The 25,000-nt window shown below is 44.7% G+C and overlaps 2 protein-coding genes across 2 annotated transcripts; one reads left to right on the forward strand and one right to left on the reverse strand.

The window, feature by feature from the left end:
* The first annotated feature begins 4,384 nt into the window (after positions 1 to 4,384).
* On the forward strand, positions 4,385 to 6,017 carry LOC105902151 (UDP-glucuronosyltransferase 2A1-like). Its single transcript, XM_042708653.1, has one exon. It carries the CDS (start codon positions 4,454 to 4,456, stop codon positions 5,990 to 5,992), a length of 1,539 nt encoding a protein of 512 aa, XP_042564587.1. The 5' UTR covers positions 4,385 to 4,453; the 3' UTR covers positions 5,993 to 6,017.
* Positions 6,018 to 9,027: 3,010 nt separating this feature from the next.
* Positions 9,028 to 14,036, reverse strand: il10ra (interleukin 10 receptor, alpha). Its single transcript, XM_031573955.2, has 7 exons — positions 13,596 to 14,036; positions 12,556 to 12,676; positions 11,631 to 11,803; positions 11,229 to 11,368; positions 10,933 to 11,095; positions 10,723 to 10,835; positions 9,028 to 10,622 (listed from the first exon to the last, which is right to left on the reverse strand). Exons 1-7 carry the CDS (start codon positions 13,657 to 13,659, stop codon positions 9,765 to 9,767), a joined length of 1,632 nt encoding a protein of 543 aa, XP_031429815.1. The 5' UTR covers positions 13,660 to 14,036; the 3' UTR covers positions 9,028 to 9,764.
* Positions 14,037 to 25,000: the final 10,964 nt, after the last annotated feature.

Consider the following 25,000-nt stretch of genomic DNA (forward strand, 5'->3'; position numbering starts at 1 on the left):
CACCCACCCCCCTCTCTGGTTTCAGGCTGAGCTCCCCTGGAGCTGTGTGACCACCACCATCACTGTTGCTGACCTGCAAATCGGCCCTGCATTGTGCAAACACTGTTTGTGCTGCTTGCTCTTCAAACAGCATTAAGTGTGACTTCAAAATCAGGAAAACAACTTGGTACAGCTGACGGCCATGTAAGTGTATGCGAGCACTGTGTGTTTGTGTGTCCTCATTTGTGAGGTTTTGTGTGATTGTGTGTGTGTGTGTGTTTGTCAGATAATGTGTGTGTGTGTGTGTGTGTGTGTGTGTGTGTGTGCTTCACTCTGAGAAGTGTGTGTGTGTGTGTGTGTGTGTGTGTGTGTGTGTGTGTGTGTGTGTGTGTGTGGTGTGTGTGGTGTGTGTGTGTGTTTCACTCTGAGAAGTGTGTGTGTGTGTGTGTGTGTGTGTGTGTGTGTGTGTGTGTGTGTTGTGGGTGTGTGTGTGTGTGTGTGTGTGTGTGTGTGTGTGTGTGTGTGTGTGTGTGTGTGTGTGTGTGTGTGTGCGTCCGTGCATAAGCCCATGTGCATGCAGAGTACATTTGTGTGGTTTGAGCTATCCGCAGAGCACTCACACTAACCCAAAGGGGAAAAAAAGTAATTTCCAGCGAATTACCCAAACAACTAAACTCACCTCGGCTTGTTGTTACCTTGCATTTTTACAAAACTCACACGTTCTCTCTCTCTGTGTGTGTGTCGTGTGCTGTGTTGTGTGTCTGTTGTGGTGTGTGTCTGTGTGTGTGTGTTGTGTGTGTGTGGTGTGGTGTGTGTGTGGTGTGTGTGTGTGGTGCGTGGTGTGTGTGTTGTGTGTGGTGTGTGTGTGTGTGTGTCTGTGTGTGTGTGTGTGTGTGTGTGTGTGTGTGTGTGTGTGTGTGTGTGTGTGTGTGCATCCGTTCATGAATACATAATTTCCTGAGCATCTGAACTCACCATGGCTGCTTGTTGTTACTTTAGCATTGATGCCAAACTCACCTCATATGAATCTTGATGATTTACTGAACTGCCCTGTACCCAGTGCCCCCCTGGCACTAGAAACCCCCTGAATCCAAAAACCATGCCAACTGATGGTGATGAAATATGTACGCCATTGATAAGGCCGTGTAGACCTTATGTAAATGTGATGGCGTAAGGTCAAAGGTTATACTATCAGACAGATGTGTTCAGAGAGATCACAGAGAATGACCTGCAGTCTCACTAAGATGAGGTAACCTGAGTTCAAAGGCTAAACTCTCAGAGAGATGAGCTCAGAGAGCTCACAGAGAATGACCTGCAGTCTCACTACGACGAGGTAACCTGAGTTCACAACTTCAGAGAGCTCACAGAGAATGACCTGCAGTCTCACTACGACGAGGTAACCTGAGTTCACAACTTCAGAGAGCTCACAGAGAATGACCTGCAGTCTCACTGCGACGAGGTAACCTGAGTTCACAACTTAAAAAATACATCACGTAAGCAATTCCAATTTGTAACTATTTTTGTCAAGGGTACTATGCAGAAACCGTTGAAATGTGTGTGTTTCTCACCAAACCCTCACTCTATAGACTCAAAACAACCCTAGCCACGGTGAACACTGGAAAGGTTATGACTAGACCACAAGTGCCAGCGTAGCCATGTTTTATGTAAATGTCTGAGTCACACAGAGACACCTTCAGCTTATGGAGAGTGAGTTGCCCCAGTGTAAGAAGAGGCCTGTTAACAGCTGTTCCATTTCAACTCTTTTCCATTCATCTCATTGAGGTTATTGGAGTACTTTTGTCAATGTCGTAAATCATATCTTTATATATTTTATATGTAGGTTTAAACACTATCAATTTGTCTCACTCCTGACTGAGCTGCTTTCTGGGCAGCTTAAAACTTGCAGTGAAACTTAGAGGAGGATTGATAACTTTTTGTAAGGCAGGGCATGACGCAAATCTTTGGATAGTAAAAACACAGATGGCCTTCCAGTTACATATCAGTCATTAGGTGTGACTCACTCATGAGTTAGTTGCTGTAAGACTGTGCCTCTAGCAACATTCCAGAACTCCATCGTTCCATGACTTGCTCACACCCCTTCTGGTGTTCTTATCTCTATCACCTGTCTCTGGTTTTCTACCCTTTGCTTTCCCATGCAAGGGTTAAACTAAAGGGCAGGAACATGGATTTAGGAATACTAGTGTGATGTTGCATGAGAAGATGATTTCTTTGAATGGTCTCAGTCTGAGTGGTACAGTGGTCTCAGCCCTGCAGCGGAATAGATTAACATTAGTCTTAACATGGATCTCAGAAACATGTGAATTCTGCTTCACTCTGGGTTGTAGGTAACCCCCCTCTGGAGGGAACAAACCCCCTCTTTAGGTGACAACCCCCTCTATTTGTCTATGTGACTGTGTGGTCCCTATCATTAATATCACTGTCCAAAACTCTGTTAATCAGGAAGAAACCTTAAATACATAAAGGGGGGGCCTTTCTGCTTGAGGCTGGCCGGGTAGGGATAAAACAAGAAGGGGGTAGGCTAGTGGCAGAAGGGGAGGGAAAGAAGTGGAGGGGAAACAATCAGGAACATTTTAAAACTTTTAAACACGATCATATACTAACTATGTAACTTTCATAAAATGTCTGGGGCTTCCCTAACTCGGACATAGTTCTGCTTTTCACTTTGAAAGACAGGAGATATCAAAAAAATACACAAAAATACCCTCTCGACAGTTGCCTATTTAAACTAGGGAAATACACATCACGTGATCAAATGTCTCGTGAGGCAAAATGACACCCGTTTCGGAGCAAGACATGTAAACACTGTGTTTTCTGTCTTACCGTCTTACCAGGCAACCACCCTAAACATATGTGCACTAACTGTTTGGAAACCTTGGAAGTGGTCAGACCTGCAGTGGGACTCGTTGAAACACATTGACACACCAATGTTAAAAAAAAAAAAAACACATTTTGCTCTTTAATAAGTTCCCTAAGCTAGTTCACACCTAGCATGACACAGCCTCATGACGCAGCCTCATGACGTTCCGTTACTCTCCTCATCGTCATGGGCAGCAGGCTGCTTTAAGATAGTGTGTGATAGTGTGTGATCAGGCTACACCTCTTTGTTTTCAGTTCTACTGCATCCTCTGTTTCTTCTCTCCTTCTCACTTAGATTGGTTTTATTTTCAAGTCCTTTTGATCTTATGGACATGACTGAAGTGGTATTCAATCTAATACTGACTGGTGTTAGTAGAGCTGTAATGCTATCGACTGGTTAAATCTGGGGTGTTTAGTCAGATACTAAAAGGTCATTGATGCTTCAGAGGAAAATAGAGCACCACTGATCTATTCCCCCCACATACATACACACACACACACACACACACACACACACACACACACACACACACACACACAGAGTTAAGTCACGTTTCAGCCATCCAGTGAAGTATTTCACGACAGGGCAGCGCTTTGAACGGAACAACCTGTGACTGTAGCTCTGCAGTTTGATCATGGCCAGATAACTCCAGTTCTTTGAACTTTATCTCAAATAGCAGAAGCGAAGTCAGAGCAGAAAGGCCAGAGCAGAAAGGCCAGTTCTGCAGTGCATGCACATCCCCTGCTGCTTCAGAGTGCAGAAACAGAAGTAAGGATCTCTCTTGTTACTCTCTTCCCTTCCGGACATCACTGAACATTGCAAGTTCCACTGCATGGCTTATTAGATATTAGATATTAGATATATTGTACTCCAATCAATGCCAACTGCATGGCTTATTAGATACGTCCTTTAAAAATTCAGATGGCTACATTTATTTCACTCTAATCAATGCCATCATTTTTACTTCATGTCTCCTGGGTGCAGACATATGACAGTTATGTAGTGTCTCCTGGGTGCAGATGTGAAGTGACATATGTCAGTTATGCAGTGGCTCATACACTTGCAGGAAAACTGTGGGATGGCATCATGTCAACTGAGAATTAACATGGCCTATCTGACACGTCCAAAGAGTTTTTGCACCAAATAATATAAATGAATATGATTTGGTGCAAAATATTATTATTATTACATTTTATAGAATGTTGTTTTTTTTTATAATGGATTTTCAATTGCTTATTTCTCAAGTCAGATAGACCTTGTGAATATGAGTTCGTCCCTCAGATTTATCTGGGTGATTCTGAGCCTTCTAGAAAGGCTATTCTGGAATTTCACTGTACTTTAATTTCATGTTTATGGTGCATTCCAATGCCTCTTATATACTTTTCAGATTCATCCAGTTCATTTCTGATTATTTGTTAAACCGCAACACAAGTGAAATGATTTGCATTCCCGGGAACTGAAATATGACTTTAAAAGGACATCTGTGCTTTTTCTAACCCTCTTCATACTTCTGTCCACAGGCCTATGGAGCCCTTCATCTCTCAGCGCCTCCTCTTCCTCTTCCTCTCCTCCCTGCTCCTTCTGACTCTCTCCTCCATGTTGGTCTGTGATGGAGGCAGAGTGCTGGTGGTGCCTATGGAGGGGAGCCACTGGGTCAACATGAACTTCCTCATCGGGGCCTTACACGTGCGAGGCCACGCCGTCACCGTCCTGCGCTCCAGCCGGAGCTGGTACGTGGCGAAGGAGTCGGCTCACTACAGCGCCATCACCGTGCCCGTGAGCGAGGGCCTCAACGAGGACTTTGTGAACCCCATCATTAAGAGACTGATTGAGGCACAGAGGAGCAACAGCTCCATGCTAAACTTCGTGGGTCTTTACGCAGAAACGTTTGAGGCCATGGTGAAGGCCACCCAGATAACGTGTGAAATGGCTACAAACATGTTCGAGGATAAGGCCTTGATGAGGACTCTGAATGAGAGTGGGTTCGATCTGGTTCTGACTGACCCTATTGTGGGCACTGGCATAATGTTGGCTCACTACCTCCGTCTCCCTCTAGTCTACAATGTGAGGTGGATCACAAGTGGTGAGGGCCATCTTGGAATCGCACCCTCACCGCTGTCCTACATCCCCATGACTGGACTCGGCTTCTCGGACAAGATGTCCTTCCTGGAGCGGACTAAGAACATGCTCTTCTACCTGCTGAATGACCTTCACCACCGGCTCAAACTAAAACCACAGTATCAGGCCATCTGCGACCGCTACTTGCACGCGAAGGTCGATTTCTACGAGCTTCTGCAGGCAGCAGATATCTGGCTCATGAGGGTCGACTTTGTGTTCGAGTTCCCACGGCCGACGATGCCCAACGTCGTCTACATCGGGGGGTTCCAGTGTGTGCCGGCAAAACCCCTCCCTGAAGAGCTCGAGCTGTTTGTGGAGAGCGCGGGCGAGCATGGCGTTATTGTCATGTCCCTCGGTACGTTTGTGAAAGAGTTGCCCGCCGACATGACTGACGAGATAGCGGCCGCTTTTGCTCAGCTGCCTCAGAAGGTCATATGGAGGCACGCAGGCAGAAGACCCCCTGTCCTCGGTAACAACACCTTACTGGTCGACTGGATGCCACAGAACGACCTCCTGGGCCATCCCAAAGTAAAACTCTTCGTAGCTCACGGAGGAACAAACGGTATCCAGGAAGCGATGTACCACGGGGTTCCGGTCGTAGGCTTGCCTTTGTACTCCGACCAGCTCGACAACCTCGTCCGGCTTAAGGAGCGCGGAGCGGCAAAGATTCTTTCCCTCGGTACCGTGGACAGAACCAGTTTCTCACAGGCCTTACGGGAGGTGCTCCACAGGCCAACGTACAGGGCCAACATGCACAGGCTGTCCAGGCTGCACAGGGACCAGCCAATCAAGCCCCTGGACCGAGCCCTCTTCTGGATCGAGTTCGTCATGAGACACGGAGGGGCCGGCCACTTGCGGACAGAGTCGTACAAGTTGCCTTGGTATTCGTATCACTCCGTAGACGTGGCTGTGGTTTGGCTCACTGTTGTGCTCATCCTGTCTGTCCTTATGGTTGGGCTGGTTAGAGGCTTGTGTGCAAGACTTTGCTGCACAGCGCGAAAAAACAAAAAAGACTGAGTTAACTGATCACAGCATCAGATTTATCTATTTTGAAGGGTTACAGAAGGAGGAACCCACAGAAATACTGCTCAAACAGCGAGTAGCTCAAATAAATCTCTACACTTTTCATCTTGCCTTGTGTTGTGGTTGATCATGTCTGCCAAAATGAGATTTCAAAATGAACACCCCAAATTAGTCTTGAAACAGAGAGATCAGCGCAAATTAGTCTGACCCATTGCATGTCAACAAGTCATGTCTCTGCTTTAGATTACATAGTGGAAATGTAATATTTGTGCGTCCTTATCTATGACCAATATTTCAGAATATTCTTTCTTTTCTAAACATTTCTAAACAACATTTCTAAAATCGTACATTAGTATCAGGAGGAGTTACAATCAGATGTTTGAGTGTCACCTGTTGCTTCAGACCACCCCCCCCCCCACTCTAAGAGTTTATCCTCATATGCCTCGTGCCTGAGAGGAAGTGAACCCCTCCTACACACACACGGTGTGAGAGACCGGCTCCGCACCGCTGAAGGGAACTTGATACCACAGAGCAGTGACTAACCAACTTGACTTTATAACTTATTTTAAATGGGACTCCGTTTCCTCCTCAGTATCAGAACTTTGCTTTTCTCGAAAGCGAACAAACATCAAGTAGCTCAGACTACACTTACCAGCTGCGAAATCATGCTTGTGAGTGAATGCTGCTGGGATTTAATAAAGACAGCTGTCAATTCAAGATTAAGAATATTATTGAATAGCAGTCAATGGTACAGAGTGTGTAAACTTCTAAAGGTGTAAAGATGAACCATAATACCACAAGATAAAGAGATGACTTATTTCTGTAGATAGCAGACACCACTGATGACTATGAGGGGCTGTGGCCAGTCCTTCCTCTTCTCTTAACAACTGTTTTAATGCTTACAGACATTCACTGTTTTAATGTTTACAGACATTCACCTTTTTTTGTTCCGTTTCTGCGCTTCATGCCAGTCTTCTCACGAATTGGTGTCAGTGTTATTATTTGTTTAAATGTCAGGAGCAGGTTCATAACTCAGCTTGAACAAAGGAAATGTGTTCACAGGCCTCGCCCCTTCAACAGGCTTTCAAAATGGATCACATGGACGATTAGAAGGGTGCTGTCAAAATCACCCACTTTCAAGTGTACAGATTACAATGACACACACACACACACACACACACACACACACACACACACACACACACACACATTTGATTAATTTATTTGGAATGACCAATACTGATTACAACACCACAGCATCCAAATATTAATAAAGAGCCTATGTCTCACACAACAACACAAACACTGTGCAAGTATTTACAGCCAAGTGAATCACACACACACACACACACACACACACACACACACACACACACACACACACACACACACACTCGATCAATGTTTATAATCAAAAGACAATATGCTTGCTTTATGGAGTCATTCCTGTTGGTCATTTTTCATGACTTAGTTACTTAAAGCAACAACCTCTTATTCTGAATGCCATGGTTTGTTTGTGGTGTTCCGTGTGTGTGGTTTGCAGCTGACTGGAAGTTGACAGGGTGAACGATAAGTGTTGTTAAAAACAGTCTTGTTTTTGGGTTGTCTGGTACACAATGGGACGAAAGTTTGCTGAGACGCGATGATGCAGCGACTCTCTAAAAATAAACCAATGGGAACCGGGCTTTTTCAGTGGCCCCATGTGAAAATGTGAGTCATGATAGGACATGCCCGGGGTAACCACGGTTACTCTTCCTGTCCCAGTTAGGAAGTCAGCTGGGGTTTTGATGTCAGGTTCTCACCTGGCATTGGTGTCGGCGAGACAGTTTGTCTGCTGTGTGTGTGTGTGTGTGTGTGTGTGTGTGTGTGTGTGTCTGCTGTGTGTGTGTGTCTGTGTGTGTGTGTCTGTGTGTGTGTGTGTGTCTGTGTGTGTGTGTGTGTGTGTGTGTGTGTGTGTGTGTGTGTGTGTGTGTGTGTGTGTGTGTGTGTGTGTCTGTGTGTGTGTGTGTGTGTGTGTGTATAGTGTGTCTGCTGTGGAGAGCAGGCTCCCGTGACACACACAGAAACCCCAAGTGGCGGAACACCCGCTTACCGTGAGATTTTCAAGGAAAGAGTCAAATATGTGGGCGCACATGTATAAGAAAAGTGAATGAAACATCAACTCAGTTGTTAATGTCAGATTATGGTATTTCCCCTTGAATATACTTGACATTTTTCAAACTATCAGCTGTGTCATCCTGTTTATCAGGGTGTGTTCAAACCAAATCATCACCTTCATACGAAGAGCCTGTTGCTTGGCAATGTTGAAAAATAGAATTATTACATAAAAAAAACCAACAACACATTTAGTCATTTCGTCACTAGCATATTACAATTAGCATGCTGCCATTAGCATTACTGTATATTAAAAATAATTTTGCTTTATATTCTGTGTAATGCTTCTTTTAATCCATACTGTAGGCCTATCATGTATTTGTGTGTTTACGCACATCATATCAATAGGACCGATTTCTTTTCCCACTGAGAGAGAGGTGTGACAACCTTACCCGAAACGGAACAGGCAAACAAATAAATAAAATCTATGAGCTAGCAAAGCCCCATGGAACTTCCGAAGCTTCTTATGTAAACAAACCAACCAGTGGGTGTATGTATGTATGTCAATAGCATGCTGTGTCATATTGTATGTGTGGCCTGACAAAGCTCTCTGACAGTAAGTAGAGTGTGGGAGACAAGGAAGAAGTAACCTCTTTAGGGTCAGCTTCATTAGTCTGTAGTTCCCCTGTCTCTCTCGTTCACATGTGGAACACCCTCTCAAATCTTTTTCTGTGTTTCCCCGCAATAACAAGCTGTTTCACTTCTTGTTAGGTTGTTTCTATATGAAGTCTAGCTAAAGATGAAGTCTCCCCAGTGATGGGAAAAAGGAAACAAAACCTGAATGACGCTGAAAGTTTCAAAATCAGCAAAGCTTTGCTGTCATCTGGGCGTATGAATTTAAAACCAGGTTATGGAAAATAATGAATGAACATATCTGTAAGTCAGAACATATAAGTCATTTTATTGTCCAAAATGGTAACGGAATGTAAATAACAAATGTTGTTATATACATGAATAAGCATTGACATCATGTGCAAACATAAATAAATAATATAGGGAAACAATGTAGATAAACTCAGTGTCAGTGCCTGCTGACCACATAGTCAAAATGTCGAAAAACATACATCCATCATACATGTATCACACACACACACACACACACACACACATGCATCAAACACACACACACACACACACACACACACACACACACATACATGCAGCACACACTTAAGGACCACTTAAAGCTGCAGTCTTCTTGAAGCCCATGTTTGTTTCAGTTTGTCTGTTGTGTCAACCAACAATAGCAGTCAAAGCCTTGCACACAGTAGGCTACCCTTCCTGATACACGCACAAAGATTCCACCATCTGTCAAAATGAAACCTATCGCGAGTCAGTGGTCGCCTAGCCCCGGAGGAGCTGTGATTCACACCCAATAGTCACCCACCAGGCCAGACACAACATGTCAGCGTACGACTGGCGTCAGCTTGCTGTCTTGCCTAATCGCACCATGGATCAGTTTTTTCCATTGGACAGTTGATGGTGTCTGAGGTTATGGTGTCTGAGGTCTGAGGGGCTAAAAAATGGCCCCTAATGACATCATCTGAAATGGCTGCCCGCCCCTAGCTCATCTCAGTTCAGCTTCGTGGAAAGTTTTTTTTCTTCACAGAATCTAGCCAAAGGTCAGCTCCATAGCGCCAAGCGACAGCGGCAGGATGGTCAGCCCACAACCTGCTCCTTTCTCGTCCTCCAAGAGCTGTGGCAGAGACACGAGGAACGGCGTCATCTCGCAGAGACTCTGCGAGGTCTGACGGGAGAGGGACGATAAGTCCGGTAAGCCTCTGGCTTCGACCGCTTGAGTCTTTCTCAGATAGTTAGAAACAGGCAAGTCCTGCTCGGTAGTGTCCGTGGGTGCCTCACTGTAGTGGACCGTCTGCTTGTGTGTGATCACATGACTGGGCCTGTACCCAATCACAGGAGCCGCCATGTCAAAACCTGTTTCTGGTAGAGTCTGTGTCGGCGTCTCTTCATGGCTACTGCTCAACACCACCATAGAGGACGGGCTCTGGCTGCGGTAGCCGTCCCCATTTGAGACCTCCACGTCGGGAAAAGACCCACTGTCCCTCCCTTCTGAGTCCCCAGCAGGCTCGCCGTTGAACCCCAGGCCGAGCCCGCTGTCCTCTCTCTGTGTGACCCCAGTGCACTTATTCCTCCTTTCCAGTAGGGGCAGCATCCCGCTTCCTCCGTGGTCACTTTCATTCTCTGCGGAGCTCCCCAGGCTCCCACAGCCGCTGTCCTCCTGTGGCCCGTCCTGCCTCCCCGCGTCGCCACTGGTGGAGTTGGCCTCCATGCTGACCCCGCTGTCCAGGCTCACCCTCTTCTCCTCCTCCTGAAGGATGGCCATCTTGTCCTCGGACAGCTCTCTCTCGGCCTTCGGAGGGGCGCGGGACAGGAGCCAGCCGTCGCCTATGACCACCTCCACGGGCGTCTGGTCAATGCTGAGGGGCCGCCACCTGGTGCCCAGGGTTTTCTGTCGGACAGAAGCAGAGGGGAGAGTTGGCAATGTACAATCAACCTCAATTCCCCGTAACCTAAATGCTGCCTTCTGAGGTCTCTTTTGTAGAACTTACGAGTGTTGCAGGCGTTCGGGCTGGGTGGCACAGGAAGAACAAGATGCCAAGCGCTGCCAGCCCCACCACGGAGCCAAGGACAGCAATGACCAGAAGAGTGATGGTGAACTCGTCTGATGGAAAAAGCAAAATGAAAATTGGTGTTGAACATGCTGAACCCAATGGAGGCATATCTTGGAGACTGTGAGCAGAATGACTGAGAAACTGTACCTGGATTTAAGTAAATGCAGTGCTCAGAGATGTTACTGGTGGGAGTCGTCAGGGAATTCACCATCACACGAACACAATATTTTTGACCCCACGGCAGCTCTTCAAACATGGTGTCCTCACAAGGGTTTTCCTTATCATATGTCATCTCCTTCTCATGTATGGTCTAAAAGGCAGAGAAAATATGCTTAATGAGACACAGTCCTACAGTAGACGGCGCAGCACTGAATTTCGTGAACGCTGACAGCTGGATCAGAGCTAGGTTGTCACATCACATCACATCACATCACAACACATACCTGATTGTCCTGCCCTGTCAGAGAAATGGTGTATTTGACTCCAAATTTAAAAACGCGCAGGAGCCCGGGCTTCTGCTGGACTTTAACACTGACCGATCCCGAGTGTGCAGCCAGACTGAAGATGGGAGGGAGCAGTTTACCTGAGCGAGAGAGACAAAAGACACACACCTCAGAACACGCCTTCTGATCGGGCACCAGGGGTAATACTGCCTAGCATAGCATGGTAATAATGATTAATATTTATTATTATTATTATTTATTTTCATATAGCGCTTTTCTAAATACTCAAAGACACTTGGTATTGAGAGGGAAAGGGGTATATATGTCTATATTAATATGGACAGGGTAAGAAGAGTTGTTTTGAGTGAGACAGAACTGATGTCAGGCAAGCAGAATACTTACTCTCTTTCATTGTAAATCCCTTCCTCTTAGACCAGACGTAGTTGCCTTGCAGAGTGAGCAAACCCACCCACACCAAGTAACGTGATGATTGGTTGGTGACTAAGTCAGAGATGTCACATTGCGTAAGAGCAGTCGCCTCGCAAGACGTCACATTAACACGCGGTTCATTAGACCTGGGGAACACAACAGAGCAAAATTCTGAAATTAAAAAAAAATAATCTGATAAAGATGCCAGTTGCAATAGCTACTATAAATAAATAAATAAATAATTAATAATAATACATCATTTCGACTTCAGGATGCATAAATGACAAATGATAGATTTACACATTCTTCTTGCTTCAATTCTTCAAAGTTTGCTAGCATTGCTACTACTGTTTGTATCGCTTCGTCTTGCTCTAGCACTGCCACCACCGTTGTTTCTGCATTTTGAAATACATCCTTTTCCTCAACATCGTCGCACCTCTGGTATCACACCCTTGCCTCTCCAGCATTTAGCAGAGGAACCGATCCAGACCATGCCTGATGAATCTGTGCTAGATCAGGGTTCGAATCTGACCAGATTCTCAATTTCAGTTTCAATTTCAAAAGCTTTATTTCAGTGTGTTTGTATCATTTACAATTTAGCTAATGACAAGTAGATAGATAGATGGATACTTTATTAATCCCGAGGGAAATTTAGGTAAAGTAGTAAAGTAAGTAAAAGTAAAGTAGACGTTACATCTCTCTATCACACCCTTGCCTTACCATCACTTACTTCATGTCCATTAGTGCACACACAGGGGCCATGACTAGATCTTCACTAAATAGTGTGCCTGTGCTTACATGTTCGTCTCAACGAAAAACAAATGCTATTTCTGGGTCAGTGTATGACGTCGTTGCCGTAGGGGATCTGATGGTGTGACCTCGTGACCTCTCCACTCACCTTCCCACCTGCACCAGGTACTTGGCGTTCTCCGGAGCATCCTCCTGGGGCCTCCAGGTGACCTTCACTTCCTCCTCCCAGATGTGGATCTCCAAATCCACTGGCCCTTTGACATCCTGACCTGTTGGACAGAACGTGCAGATTGGATCCGTTTAGTAGTGGCACTAGGAGTAACAGTAATAATAATAGTAGTAGTAGTATCGTACCATATCGCACTGTGCTGTGCTGTGCACTCAATAACTCTTAACTGTTGAAGTAATGCCACTGGGCTGTGCTGTGCTGTGACACTCAATCACTGCTGTACAATATCTTGTGATCAGTGGCACTATGTATAGTATTATCAGTAGGAGGCTACCGTGCGGTAGCAATAAGTGTTGGAGTAGTTTAGTTAGCCTATGCGACATCTTGCTGTGTCAGGCATTGCTTCCGTAGTAGCAATCAATTCCTTTATGCGGAATTGATTTTGTGAGGGTGCAAAGTCCAGTAGCACAATGTACACTATTTGAGGACATGTTGATGTGGCTGCCCACGGAAATGCCCTGTGCTTTCCCAGTAGGGAAGTCTTATGACATCACATGACACCGCTCTTCTCCGTCTAGATTTAGATCTTTATGTTCCTATTTGACCTTCCCCTCCATAACGTATGTATATGATGTCGTATGTTGGTGACATGTCTGTGACATATACTATGAGCTGGCTGTTTATCTCACGGTCATCAGGGGAACTGAAAAAAATTCCCCTCAGCGATGCTCAGAATATGCCCACACACACACACCCACACACACACACACAAAGCGCACACTGTTGTCTCATTATGACATCATTACATTCTACAAAGCCTAATATTGTAGAATATTTGTATCGATACTGTATTTATTGATCCGAATATCTATATTAATATGGAACATTTCTGAGAAATCTGTAGAGTGTACCCATAACTACGACATCAGACACTACTATCAATAAGTACAACAGGTACTGGTAACATTTCAAGAAGGCTCACAATGTTTTGACATGATAATCAGCTAATTCTGTCTTACCTAGCATACACTTCAGCACCAGAAACAGAACAGAGAGAGTGTGGAGCAGGGCCCGGGAGTCCATCTCTCTGTGTCAGATCAGAACCATGGTATCCTCAGAGAATGACTGATGCTGTCGGACAGAAGAGCTCCGCACGAACAGACTGCTGTTTCTCCACACAGGCGATCAGTTCTGAGAATGAGTGATGCTGTCGGACAGAAGACCTCCACACGAACAGACTGCTGTTTCTCCACACAGGCGATCAGTTCTGAGAATGACTGAGGTTGTCGGATAGAAGAGCTCCACACAAACAGACAGCTGTTTCTCCACACAGGCGTTCAGATCTGTGAATGACTGTGTCTGAATGGGTCTCCGCTCACTGACACCTGTCCTCCTGCACGCTCATGTGATGAGTGACTGGGCCGGCTGCACTTTCAGCAGAGCACATTCTCAGTATCAACACCCAGTCACGCCCACCCGCCCCCCCCCCCCCCCTCCATTTTTGTCTCTCTCGATTTCTTTCTCTCTCTCCTCTCTCTCTTCTCACTTCCTCTTCCTGTTTTCATCTTGTGAAACTGCCAGTGCGTGTACTTTCTCTCTCTCTTCCCCTCTCTCTTCTTCTCTTCCCCTATCTCTCTCTCTCTCTCTCTCAATCTCTCTCTCTCTCTTTCTGTCTTTCTCTCTCTTACCCCCCCTCTCTCTCTTTTTGTCTCTCTCTCTCTTTCTCGCTCTCTCTTCCCCTCTTTCTGTTTCTCTCTCTCTCTCCCCCTCTTTCTCTCTCTCTTACTTTCTCTCTCTTTCTCACTTGCTCATATCAAACCCATTTCCCCATCCTGTTTCAAAGATATGTATGAAGGTTTTTTTTATCTTGCATGTGTGACATAATGTATGCAGAGTCGGGGAATGATTCTTAGAGGTTAAAGGAACTTATTTGGTAGTTCGTGACGAGTTCTCTATTGCGGATGGCGGCAAACGGCAGCAGGCAGCTGATAGCGAACCAGAGACAGGGACAGGGACAGAGACAGGGACAGGGACAGAGACAGGGACAGGGACAGGGACAGGGACAGAGACAGGGACAGGGGCAGAGACAGAGACAGGGGCAGGGACAGGGACAGGGACAGAGACAGGGACAGGGGCAGAGACAGGGACAGGGACAGAGACAGGGACAGGGGCAGAGACAGGGACAGGGACAGAGACAGGGACAGGGGCAGAGACAGGGACAGGTACAGGGACAGGGACAGAGACAGGGACAGGGGCAGGGGGATTCACCTCATGGACTGAGCTGCTCGAAAGTCGTTTCAACGAAATGGAAATTCAATTCAATTACAATTTTCAATTGAGTTTTATTTATAGAGCACCAAAAACAATACAATTGTCTCATTGTCTCAAATAGTTTAGCTCTTAGGCATAGCATAGCATTTCACAAAGAGCTTCTGGAGTTGTTTTTCCTGCTAGTATATGGTCCCAATCAGGGACGGTGTGTGTGTGTGTGTGTGTGTGTGTGTGTGTGTGTGTGTGTGTGTGTGTGTGTGTGTGTGTGTGTGTGTGTGTGTGTGTGTGTGTGTGTGTCTGTGTGTTTCGCACAGCTTCATGAAGCACAGAACACAGAGAACACATAACACCACACATAGCACACTATTTAGAATAGAACCTCCGAGAGGAGAGGTTGTGCACGTGCGTGTGTGTGTGTGTGTGTGTGTGTGTGTGTGTGTGTGTTTTGCACAGCTTCATGAAGCACAGAACACAGAGAACACAGAACACCACACATAGCACACTATTTAGAATAGAACCTCCGAGGGGAGAGATTGTGCACGTGTGTGTGTGTGTGTGTGTGTGTGTGTGTGTGTGTGTGTGTGTGCGTGTGTGTGTGTGTGTGTGTGTGTGTGTGTGTGTGTGCATTCAAAAACAAAAGAGTAAGACTAAATAGATTATCTCTGAACAAAGCTCAGGCGACCCATCACTAGACACCGTGTTGATACCACAACTGATCTCCCACATGAGTGCATATCTCTCCACATCATCAAAAGGTTCAATTCACCTCAGATAGGAGAGTTACTTGCTCATCTAAAGGATGTGGCCATGACTAGTTCTGTGAATTGAAAAGCAAACACACACACACACACACACACACACACAGAGAAAGAGAGAGAGAGAGTGATGTACCTGCATGATAATTTATCCATCCATGTAGCTAGATTTATGTAGATACATATTCTAGATCCGGTACTATGTAGCTTCATTTTGGTTTGGTTTTAACCCCTGAAAATTGATTAAAGCATAGGGTTGGTTGTAACCACCGAGCCTGATTAAAGTATAGGGTTGGTTGTAACCACCGAGCCCGATTAAAGCATGGGGTTTGGGTTTGACCACCAAGCCCGATTAAAGCATAGGGTTTGGGTTTGACCACCGAGCCTGATTAAAGCATAGAGTTGGTACATGATAGGTGAAAATTCACCCTCAAATTACTTCAGGACTCCGGAGTTGTCAATCAGTATATTTATTCAACAAGAACAATTGCAATCGGGCTCACTCACAGCACAAGGATGAAAGTGAAGCAATTTCACTTACATCGTCTAGGGTTTATATACTTAGATTTATGAAATGCTGACGCCGTACGTATCATAGTCAAAACAAGGTTCTCGTCCGAGCTTCTTGTACTTTCTCAGGGTCGAGAAAACAATCAGTGCGCCAGTTAATCAAAGTTACACACATACACAGGAACACAGAAAAGCCATGTCCCTGTTAAAAGAAAGACATATAAGATAATTATTAAAACAAGGCACTTGATTCATATATTCAAAAGTCATTAACAGTGTTTGGTAATTATCTCCATCAGTACAACACATCCAGGAAGTGTTGAAGCGATCAGAGCTTGTGGTTTTCCTGCGAGCCACACCCACCTACCTGCCGTCATCCCCATAGGTGAGCAGAGACAACCATGTGGAAATAATGAGTCGGGCCTGTTGTTCATACTGAAACATCATAACACCATACTGAAACATAACACCATACTGAAACATTATAACACCATACTGAAACATTATAACACCTTACTGAAATATCATAACACCATACTGAAACATCATAACACCTTACTGAAATATCATAACACTATACTGAAATATCATAACACCATACTGAAACATTATAACACCATACTGAAACATTATAACACCATACTGAAACATCATAACACCATACTGAAACATTATAACACCATACTGAAACATTATAACACCATACTGAAACATTATAACATTATAACATCATACTGAAACATTATAACACCATACTGAAACATTATAACACCATACTGAAACATTATAACACCATACTGAAACATCATAACACCATACTGAAACATCATAACACCATACTGAAACATTATAACACCATACTGAAACATTGCTAAGCTTAGCTTGCTACAACCTCTCCCACTGTCACGGAGAGAACCTAAACATTTTTGTGACTTCCAAATTATGTGCAAATGTATATGCATGTAGTATATTCATGTTTGGACAGAGAGAGAGAGAGAGAGAGACAGAGAGAGAGAGAGAGAAAGAGCATCAGAACATCATAACACCATACTGAAACATCATAACACCATACTGAAACATCATAACACCATACTGAAACATCATAACACCATACTGAAACATTATAACACCATACTGAAACATTATAACACCTTACTGAAATATCATAACACTATACTGAAATATCATAACACCATACTGAAACATTATAACACCATACTGAAACATCATAACACCATACTGAAACATCATAACACCATACTGAAACATCATAACACCATACTGAAACATTATAACACCATACTGAAACATTATAACACCATACTGAAACATCATAACACCATACTGAAACATCATAACACCATACTGAAACATTATAACACCATACTGAAACATTGCTAAGCTTAGCTTGCTACAACCTCTCCCACTGTCACGGAGAGAACCTAAACATTTTTGTGACTTCCAAATTATGTGCAAATGTATATGCATGTAGTATATTCATGTTTGGACAGAGAGAGAGAGAGAGAGATAGAGATAGAGAGAGAGAATGTGGAGGATGGGAACTATGATGAAATCCAGTGAAGCAACTCTTTAAATAACTGGTGAGTGTTCAGTGATTCAGACAATTACTCACCCAGATGTGTGTTTGTGCAATGGTCTTGTGAAACGTCACAATTAGAACGCCAAGAGCCTTGTGCTTCCGACCGGATACTGGGCCATTTCTGGGCGACATCACCTATATACAGTACATACAGTGGGGAAAATAAGTATTTGAACCCCTGCCGATTTCACAAGTTTGGCCACTTGCAAAGAAATGTGTGATCTATAATTGTAATAGTAGGTGTATTTTAACAGTGAGAAACAGAATATCAACAAACAAATCCAGAAAACTGCATTTTATACCATTTATGACTTTGCATTTGATGCAGAAAATAAGTATTTGAACCCCCAAGCAAACAGCAAGAATTCTGGCTCCCAATGACCAGTTATGTGCCCAAGAAGCACACAGATTAGTCCTCATTAGGCCTAACAAGGTACACCTGATCTCAACTGGTGACGTGTATAAAAGAAACCTGTCCAAAGAATCATACTTCACACCTTCACAACCTCACCACCACCGCCATCCCCACTGTATATACAACCCATATAGACATCATTCCTTCTGTACTGATTAAACACTGATGTCTACAACAGTTCAAGCGGTGTTTACTTTCGTGGACAGAATTCCTTCTGTAAATCCCTGACTCACGTAATGTATCAGACCAAAGACCTTTCACGCACACATCACACATTCTGTAATACATCAGTACTGGGAAAAAACAAACAGTCAAAGGCACGTAATGATCATAGTGTAGCACACTGTGTATGTTGTGCCACAGAAGTATAATTACTGGCTTATTTCTAAGGCTGTGATTTCAAGGTACAATTGTTGCATAATGTTAATTTAAAATGAATGAATTGGTCTTGTTCAATCAACAACAACTAGGTGGTGGTGGTGTGTCTGTGTGTGTGTTGTGTGTGAGAGAGAGAGAGAGATAGAGGGAGAGACAGAGAGAGAGGGAGAGAAAGAGAGAGAGAAAGAGAGGGAGAGAGAGAGGGAGAGAGATAGAGGAGAGAGCAAGACAGAGAGTGAGAGAGAGAGGGAGAGAGAGAGAGAGGGAGAGAGATAGAGGAGAGAGCAAGACAGAGAGTGAGAGAGAGAGGGAGAGGGAGAGAGAGAGAAAGAGTGGAGAGACAGAGAGAAAGAGAGAGAGAGAGAGAGAGGGAGAGAGAGAGGAGAGAGCAAGACAGAGAGGGAGAGAGAGAGGGAGAGAGAGAGAGAGAGCAAAAGAGTGGAGAGAGAGAGAGAAAGAGAGAGAGAGAGAGAGAGGGAGAGAGAGAGGAGAGAGCAAGACAGAGAGGGAGAGAGAGAGAAAGAGTAGAGAGAGAGAGTGTGGAGGATGGGAACTATGATGAAATCCAGTTGTATCGATTGCATCAAAAAAGCAACTCTTTAAGTAACTGGTGAGTTTTAAGATTCAGACAATTACTCACCCAGATGTGTGTTTGTGCAATGGTCTTGTGAAACGTCACAATTAGAACGTCAAGAGCCTTGTGCTTCCGACTGGGCTTTGGATACTGGGCCATTTCTGGGCGACATCACCTATATACTGTACCTATATATTTACATTAAAAAAAAAACTGAAAAAAACTAACATTCAATGGCATGAAATGATCATAGTGTAGTACTTTGTGTAATTTGTGCCACAAAAAGTATAATTGCTGGCTTATGATATCTGTAAGAAGGTGACATCCCTCCCCCTTCTGGAAGAAAGCTGGGACAAGGTACATAGGTTGTACCATGTCTGTTTTTGGGCTTTAGCTTGGTTCAGTTTGTGTTTATATGATTTGGGGTTTGAATTACCCTGGTTTACCCTGGTCATACAGTTTAACACTGGGGGGGGGGGACCTTGGTTTAACATTGCTGTGGGGGGGGGGGGGGGGGGGGGGAGATTGGTTAAGCATTAGGGTGGGGGAACTCCATATATCTGCGAGAAAATCAGGAGCAAAGGTCAGAATAACTAAACACCTAAACACAAATAATAGTTATGTGGTGAATGGATATGAAACAAATGGTAAAGAGCAAAGTGCAAGAGGCACAGACTGATCATGACTCACAGGCACAGACTGATTATGTGCCATTTTTAAAGTTTCTTTGAACTGTGATAAAGCGTTCCTGGAATGATTTTCAGTTACTCGAGAAATGATCAGCCCCACTGTTGACCTTCTGACCTTTGGCTGGTGAGAAGCATGGCATGACATCAAAGCAGAAGTAGGGAGTTTTACATTTACACTTAGCAGACGCTTTTATCCAAAGCGACTTACAATGTATACACATTTTACATTTACACTGATGGCACACTGCACATCAGGAGCAATTAGGGGTTCAGTGTGTTGCTCAAGGACACTTCGACAGGGAATTGAACTAGCAACCTTCTGATTACTAAACGACTTCTCTACCACTGTACCACTGTCGCCCCCAGTTTTGGTCGAACTAGTAAAAAGGCAGGCAGACAGGGACACCAACAACAACATGGCAAACACCAACAACAACAGCATGGTTTGGCACTGCTAAAAGCTTGCTAGCATGCCAACTGTTGTGTTTTGGTGATATTGTGTTGATGTGCTGTGAAAGCTTTACTTACATTTTCATGGGTTGTGCCATCCGGTGACCACAGAACTACATAGTGCATAGCCTGAGTTTGGTGTGTTTAGTTGTCCTTCACATGACCACATTAAAATGAATATGAAGATGATACGAAAAATGAATGACCTACAAAAATATACCACAAAAAGTGGTAAATTGCTGCATAGGGTTGCTTTAATATCGCTGCTTTGACAGCTTTCTATGCCAAAACATTTTCAGCTGGTATGGTGATGTCTCTGATCAGGATTGTCAGACTCTCTCGATGTAAACCTGGGGATAATGTCCTGTCATTCGAGAAGCATCAGAGGGGCTGCCCACAAGTTCAGGGCTGATATGAGTCAGTGGCAGCTGTTGTCCAGATGTATGGCTTCTGACTTTCCACTTATAAATGCCTTGGGGAAAACACACATAAAATACCCCTCACATTTTTAATTTCCGTCTGTAGGCCCTTGTCCTCTTATCTCTTATCTCTCATCTCAATGTATCTTTCCTTTCTGCAAGAACATTTTGTTTGTGTTCTGTTCCGGATGTTTCACCCGTATACCATCATGTCTACCATCATCATACCATACCATCACCAGACATTTCCAGTTCCCCGGTTACTGTAACTCAGACTGTGAAGGCCTGTGACCATGCAGAATCCCACGCTACACTGCAGATGTAGTTCACCCAGGCTAGCCCCAGCCCCAGATGGCCTCTCAGTCCTTATTGTTACGTGCACGGCTCAATGCTTGAAACATAAAGGGGAGGCCACGCAGAATTTATAATAATAATATATAAGTTATTTAATATTTATTAATGGTTACAGGTATATATTTATCTAATAATTATAGCAAACGTGTGGTGAATGTCAGTGTTGTGAATAGAAACAAAAGATGTAATGTAAAGTCAGTTAAATGGTAATTCAAAACCAACGATGATGACGACGACGACGACGACGACGACGACGACGACGACGATAATCCAAAACCAACGATAACCAAATCCAATTACTATCCAACGATATCCAAAGCTCTGCCGACTGCCATCTGATCAGGGCTTTCGTAGCCCAGCCAATCAAGGACACACCTGTTTCCAATCACCTGCTGTAAAGACAGAGACAGAACAGGCATGCAAATATCATGGGGCGGGGCCTAGACCCGCCAGGGTCGTAACACTTATGAGCTGGAATCTGTTCAAGGCTTCTTCCTGTTAAAAGGGATTTTTTTATGTGTCACTGTTCTACTAGTCACAAATCTACCTCCTCAATGAATCCAAACCCAAATGCACCTCATCGATGCACAGACCACATCGATCCCAAATGCACACATTAACATAATGCAATCACTGTTTCATCTAAAGGAATATCTCAGAGCAGGGAAATCCATTGCCTCCCAGGCCTTAACCCGCAGCCAGCATTACACGCCTTTTAATAATGGTAAATGGACTGCATTTTTCTACTCATAGAGCACTCAAAGCGCTTTATAGACAAATGCCTCAGACATCTTTCCATTCATACGCCATTTGTATTGGCTGTGGAGCCAACATCATCATGCCCCACAGTGCATTATTGAAAGCGCGTTGAACAAGCGCACAGTGTTTTCAACTGCTTACATGGTTAAGCAAATGCTGAGGGGCCGGCCCCATGCTCACCAAAGGAAGGCAGCTAGGTAAGGGCAGCTAGGTAAAGGCCGCTAGGTGAGGTCAGCTAGGTAAGGTCAGCTAGGTAAAGGTCAGCTAGGTAAGGTCAGCTAGGTAAAGGCTGCTAGGTAAGGGCAGCTAGGTAAGGGCAGCCAGGTAAGGGCAGCTAGGTAAGGTCAGCTAGGTAGGTAAAGGTCAGCTAGGTAAAGGCCGCTAGGTAAGGTCAGCTAGGTAAGGTCAGCTAGGTAAAGGCCGCTAGGTAAGGGCAGCTAGGTAAGGTCAGCTAGGTAAAGGCTGCAAGGTAAGGTCAGCTAGGTAAAGGCTGCTAGGTAAGGTCAGCTAGGTAAGGTCAGCTAGGTAAAGGCAGCTAGGTAAGGGCAGCTAGGTAAGGTCAGCTAGGTAAAGGCTGCTAGGTAAGGGCAGCTAGGTAAGGTCAGCTAGGTTTAGGCCGCTAGGTAAGGGCAGCTAGGTAAGGTCAGCTAGGTTTAGGCCGCTAGGTAAGGGCAGCTAGGTAAGGTCAGCTAGATAAGGTCAGCTAAGTAAGGTCAGCTATTGACCTCTACTCAACAGTTACAGGAAGATATTTGAACTGTATCGGACAGAGCTACCACTCTCATATGTAATAAACATGCAACAATGTTAGTTATGAAGAAAAAATATATTACTTGTTGTAACACTGGAATTTGAATTATTGATCACATTATTGATTGCGCACTGCTCCATAGTGAGTGCCAGGCTCCATCAGCCCCTAATGTAGAGACGTAACACACAACAACATACTTTGGATGCAGTTCCTTCTTTCCTGTCACTGTACCCCCACCCCTCTAATTCTATCTTTCACCATGGCTGGCCTCAGGCAGATGGGTCCCCCTTCTGAGCTGGGCCCCGCTCAAGGTTTCTTCCAGTTAAAGTAACAGTGAATTGGCCCTGACACCTTTGAGGCTTTGGTCTCCTTGGTAGCAATTGCCATGCAACAGTGTGCCACTCACACCCCAGAATACAGACAATTACCTCTGATGGCAATGATGTATAAATTAAATTCACTTAAAGTAACACTATGCAACAATTTTAATTTTGGAGCCTTATTGCTGCTTTAAAAGGGAGTTTTCCCCTTGTCACTGTCACCAGGTGCGGACTGGGGGGAAAAAAATTGGCCCGGGAACAGTGGCGTAACGTAGTTTCATGTTTGTAACCGCCGCCACGCCCCCTCCCCCCGCGCACATATTCTGCCTATAACACTTGAAACTGTGAAATTGTCTTGGTGGATCACTAACCGACGCCGCCACGCCCCCTCCCCCGCGCACATATTCTGCCTTCAGACTATTTAGATTGACGTAAATATGTCTATAGCCCACGCCTACGGGCCCCCAAGACCCACGGGCCCAGGCCCGATCACACCTGCTGCACCCCATATAGTGAGGTGGGCCGGTATTGGACCGGCCCAAACCCTGTCGGCCCACCGGGGATTTTCCCCCGGTATCCCCGATGGCCAGTCCGCCCCTGACTGTCACCCGTGCCTTGGGTTTGAGACTGTTTATTGAGACAATGTTAAGTGCTGCAATATAAATACAATTGACTTGAATTGCTGCTTGATGCTGCTGATGCACCCGGAGACATTTTGAACAGCTGTCATGGACCATGGTCCAGGGGGTTAAAGCACTAACACAGAGCCTATACATCTGGATGACCTGTTGAGGCCACATACTTAAGTACTGCTAGCCAACAGCAATGTCCACAGCATAGTGTATGATTAGCCTAGCTCTCTCTCCTGTGGTTACAGCAGTGGTACACCCACATTTCTTGGTGGGGTTGTTTTATGATCGGAACTGAAATGATTCCCTTTTAGTTTGAGGTTGACGTGTGAGTATCATCTCGCATGCTGTGTTTTTTGCGGACGTGCTGTTTCACTGGTCTTATTTATGTTCCCCGCTGTTTGATTTCAAAGAAAGTGACACGTGCAGAGGGGGCGTGCAGAGAAGACAGATATCTAGAGGAATTAGTCGGTGAAAACCGCACTGGTCAAGAAAGGGAACTGTGTTGCTTTTGTCAAAAAGAAAATGTATACATTATGGTACATATGGAAGTATGAAATGAACTATGAACAGAACATCTGCATACAAGGTCACTCAGCTCAAATAAAACCTTATTTGCTTTCAGCTATATTGGCAGTGTTGCGTCTGAACGCGTTCATTGAACGAAAGTTCATGACCTCGTTCATAATTTTGGTGAACGTGAACTGTGAACGTACTGTATTACTGCCTGATGAACGATACTGTGAACGCGTTCATTCTGGTGTCTGTGAACGGCACGTTCACTCTTTTTAATTTCGTTCAATAAGGTGCCAGATTTCTGGAGACTTCCAGGCGAAAAACACACAGTTAACAGTCCTGTATCCAGGGTTGCCCAACCAGTCAATCGCTGCGTGTGCTTTCTTCTACTGTCTATGCCTGGCAAGTGTGAGAGTGCCGAAGTTGCGTAGAGGCCGAGAGCGGTATTGCAGACAGATAGAGATTTCAATCTGGCAACGGCAGCCACCAGTGTCGCACCGCCACAATTATAGCTCGCAACATATTGAAAAAAAGAACTGAACTAGTTCATCTTTTGGAGCTGTGAACTTAGTTCAACATTTTGAATTATGAACTATGAACTGAACTAGTTCATTTTAAAATTTGTGAACTATGAACTGAACTAGTGCATGTAGAAAGTGAACTTTCCCAACACTGTATATTGGTTCAGGAGATGGAAAGGCCTTAACCAGCTGTTCTGTTTCATGCAGGCTGTTTCTTCCACAAGTTATGAAGCAATTCTGCCTGATCATCTCCAGCCTGTTCCTCTTTCTCACTCAAGTGACTCAAGGGACTGACCAGACCACTTTCACGATCCTTATTGTCACTCCTGTTGGCTCCCAACATGGGGTTCCCCTCATTGTAACACACACACACACATACACACACTCAAACATATGCACTCACTCACACACACACACACACACACACACACACACACACACACACATACACATACATATGCACTCACTCACACACACACACACAGACACAAATGCACTCACTCACACACACAC

The sequence above is a fragment of the Clupea harengus genome, chromosome 9 (assembly GCF_900700415.2).
Source record: "Clupea harengus chromosome 9, Ch_v2.0.2, whole genome shotgun sequence".
Lineage (NCBI taxonomy): Eukaryota > Metazoa > Chordata > Actinopteri > Clupeiformes > Clupeidae > Clupea > Clupea harengus.

Excerpts from the sequence above, each read along its gene's own strand:
- LOC105902151 (XM_042708653.1), top strand. The coding sequence starts at position 4,454 with ATGTTGGTCTGTGATGGAGGCAGAGTGCTGGTGGTGCCTATGGAGGGG.
- il10ra (XM_031573955.2), bottom strand. The coding sequence starts at position 13,659 with ATGGACTCCCGGGCCCTGCTCCACACTCTCTCTGTTCTGTTTCTGGTG. Across the intron at positions 12,677-13,595 it reads GGTGCTGAAGTGTATGCTAG|GTCAGGATGTCAAAGGGCCA; the intron begins GTAAGACAGAAT and ends TCTGTCCAACAG. Across the intron at positions 11,369-11,630 it reads GGGATTTACAATGAAAGAGA|GTAAACTGCTCCCTCCCATC; the intron begins GTAAGTATTCTG and ends TCTCTCGCTCAG.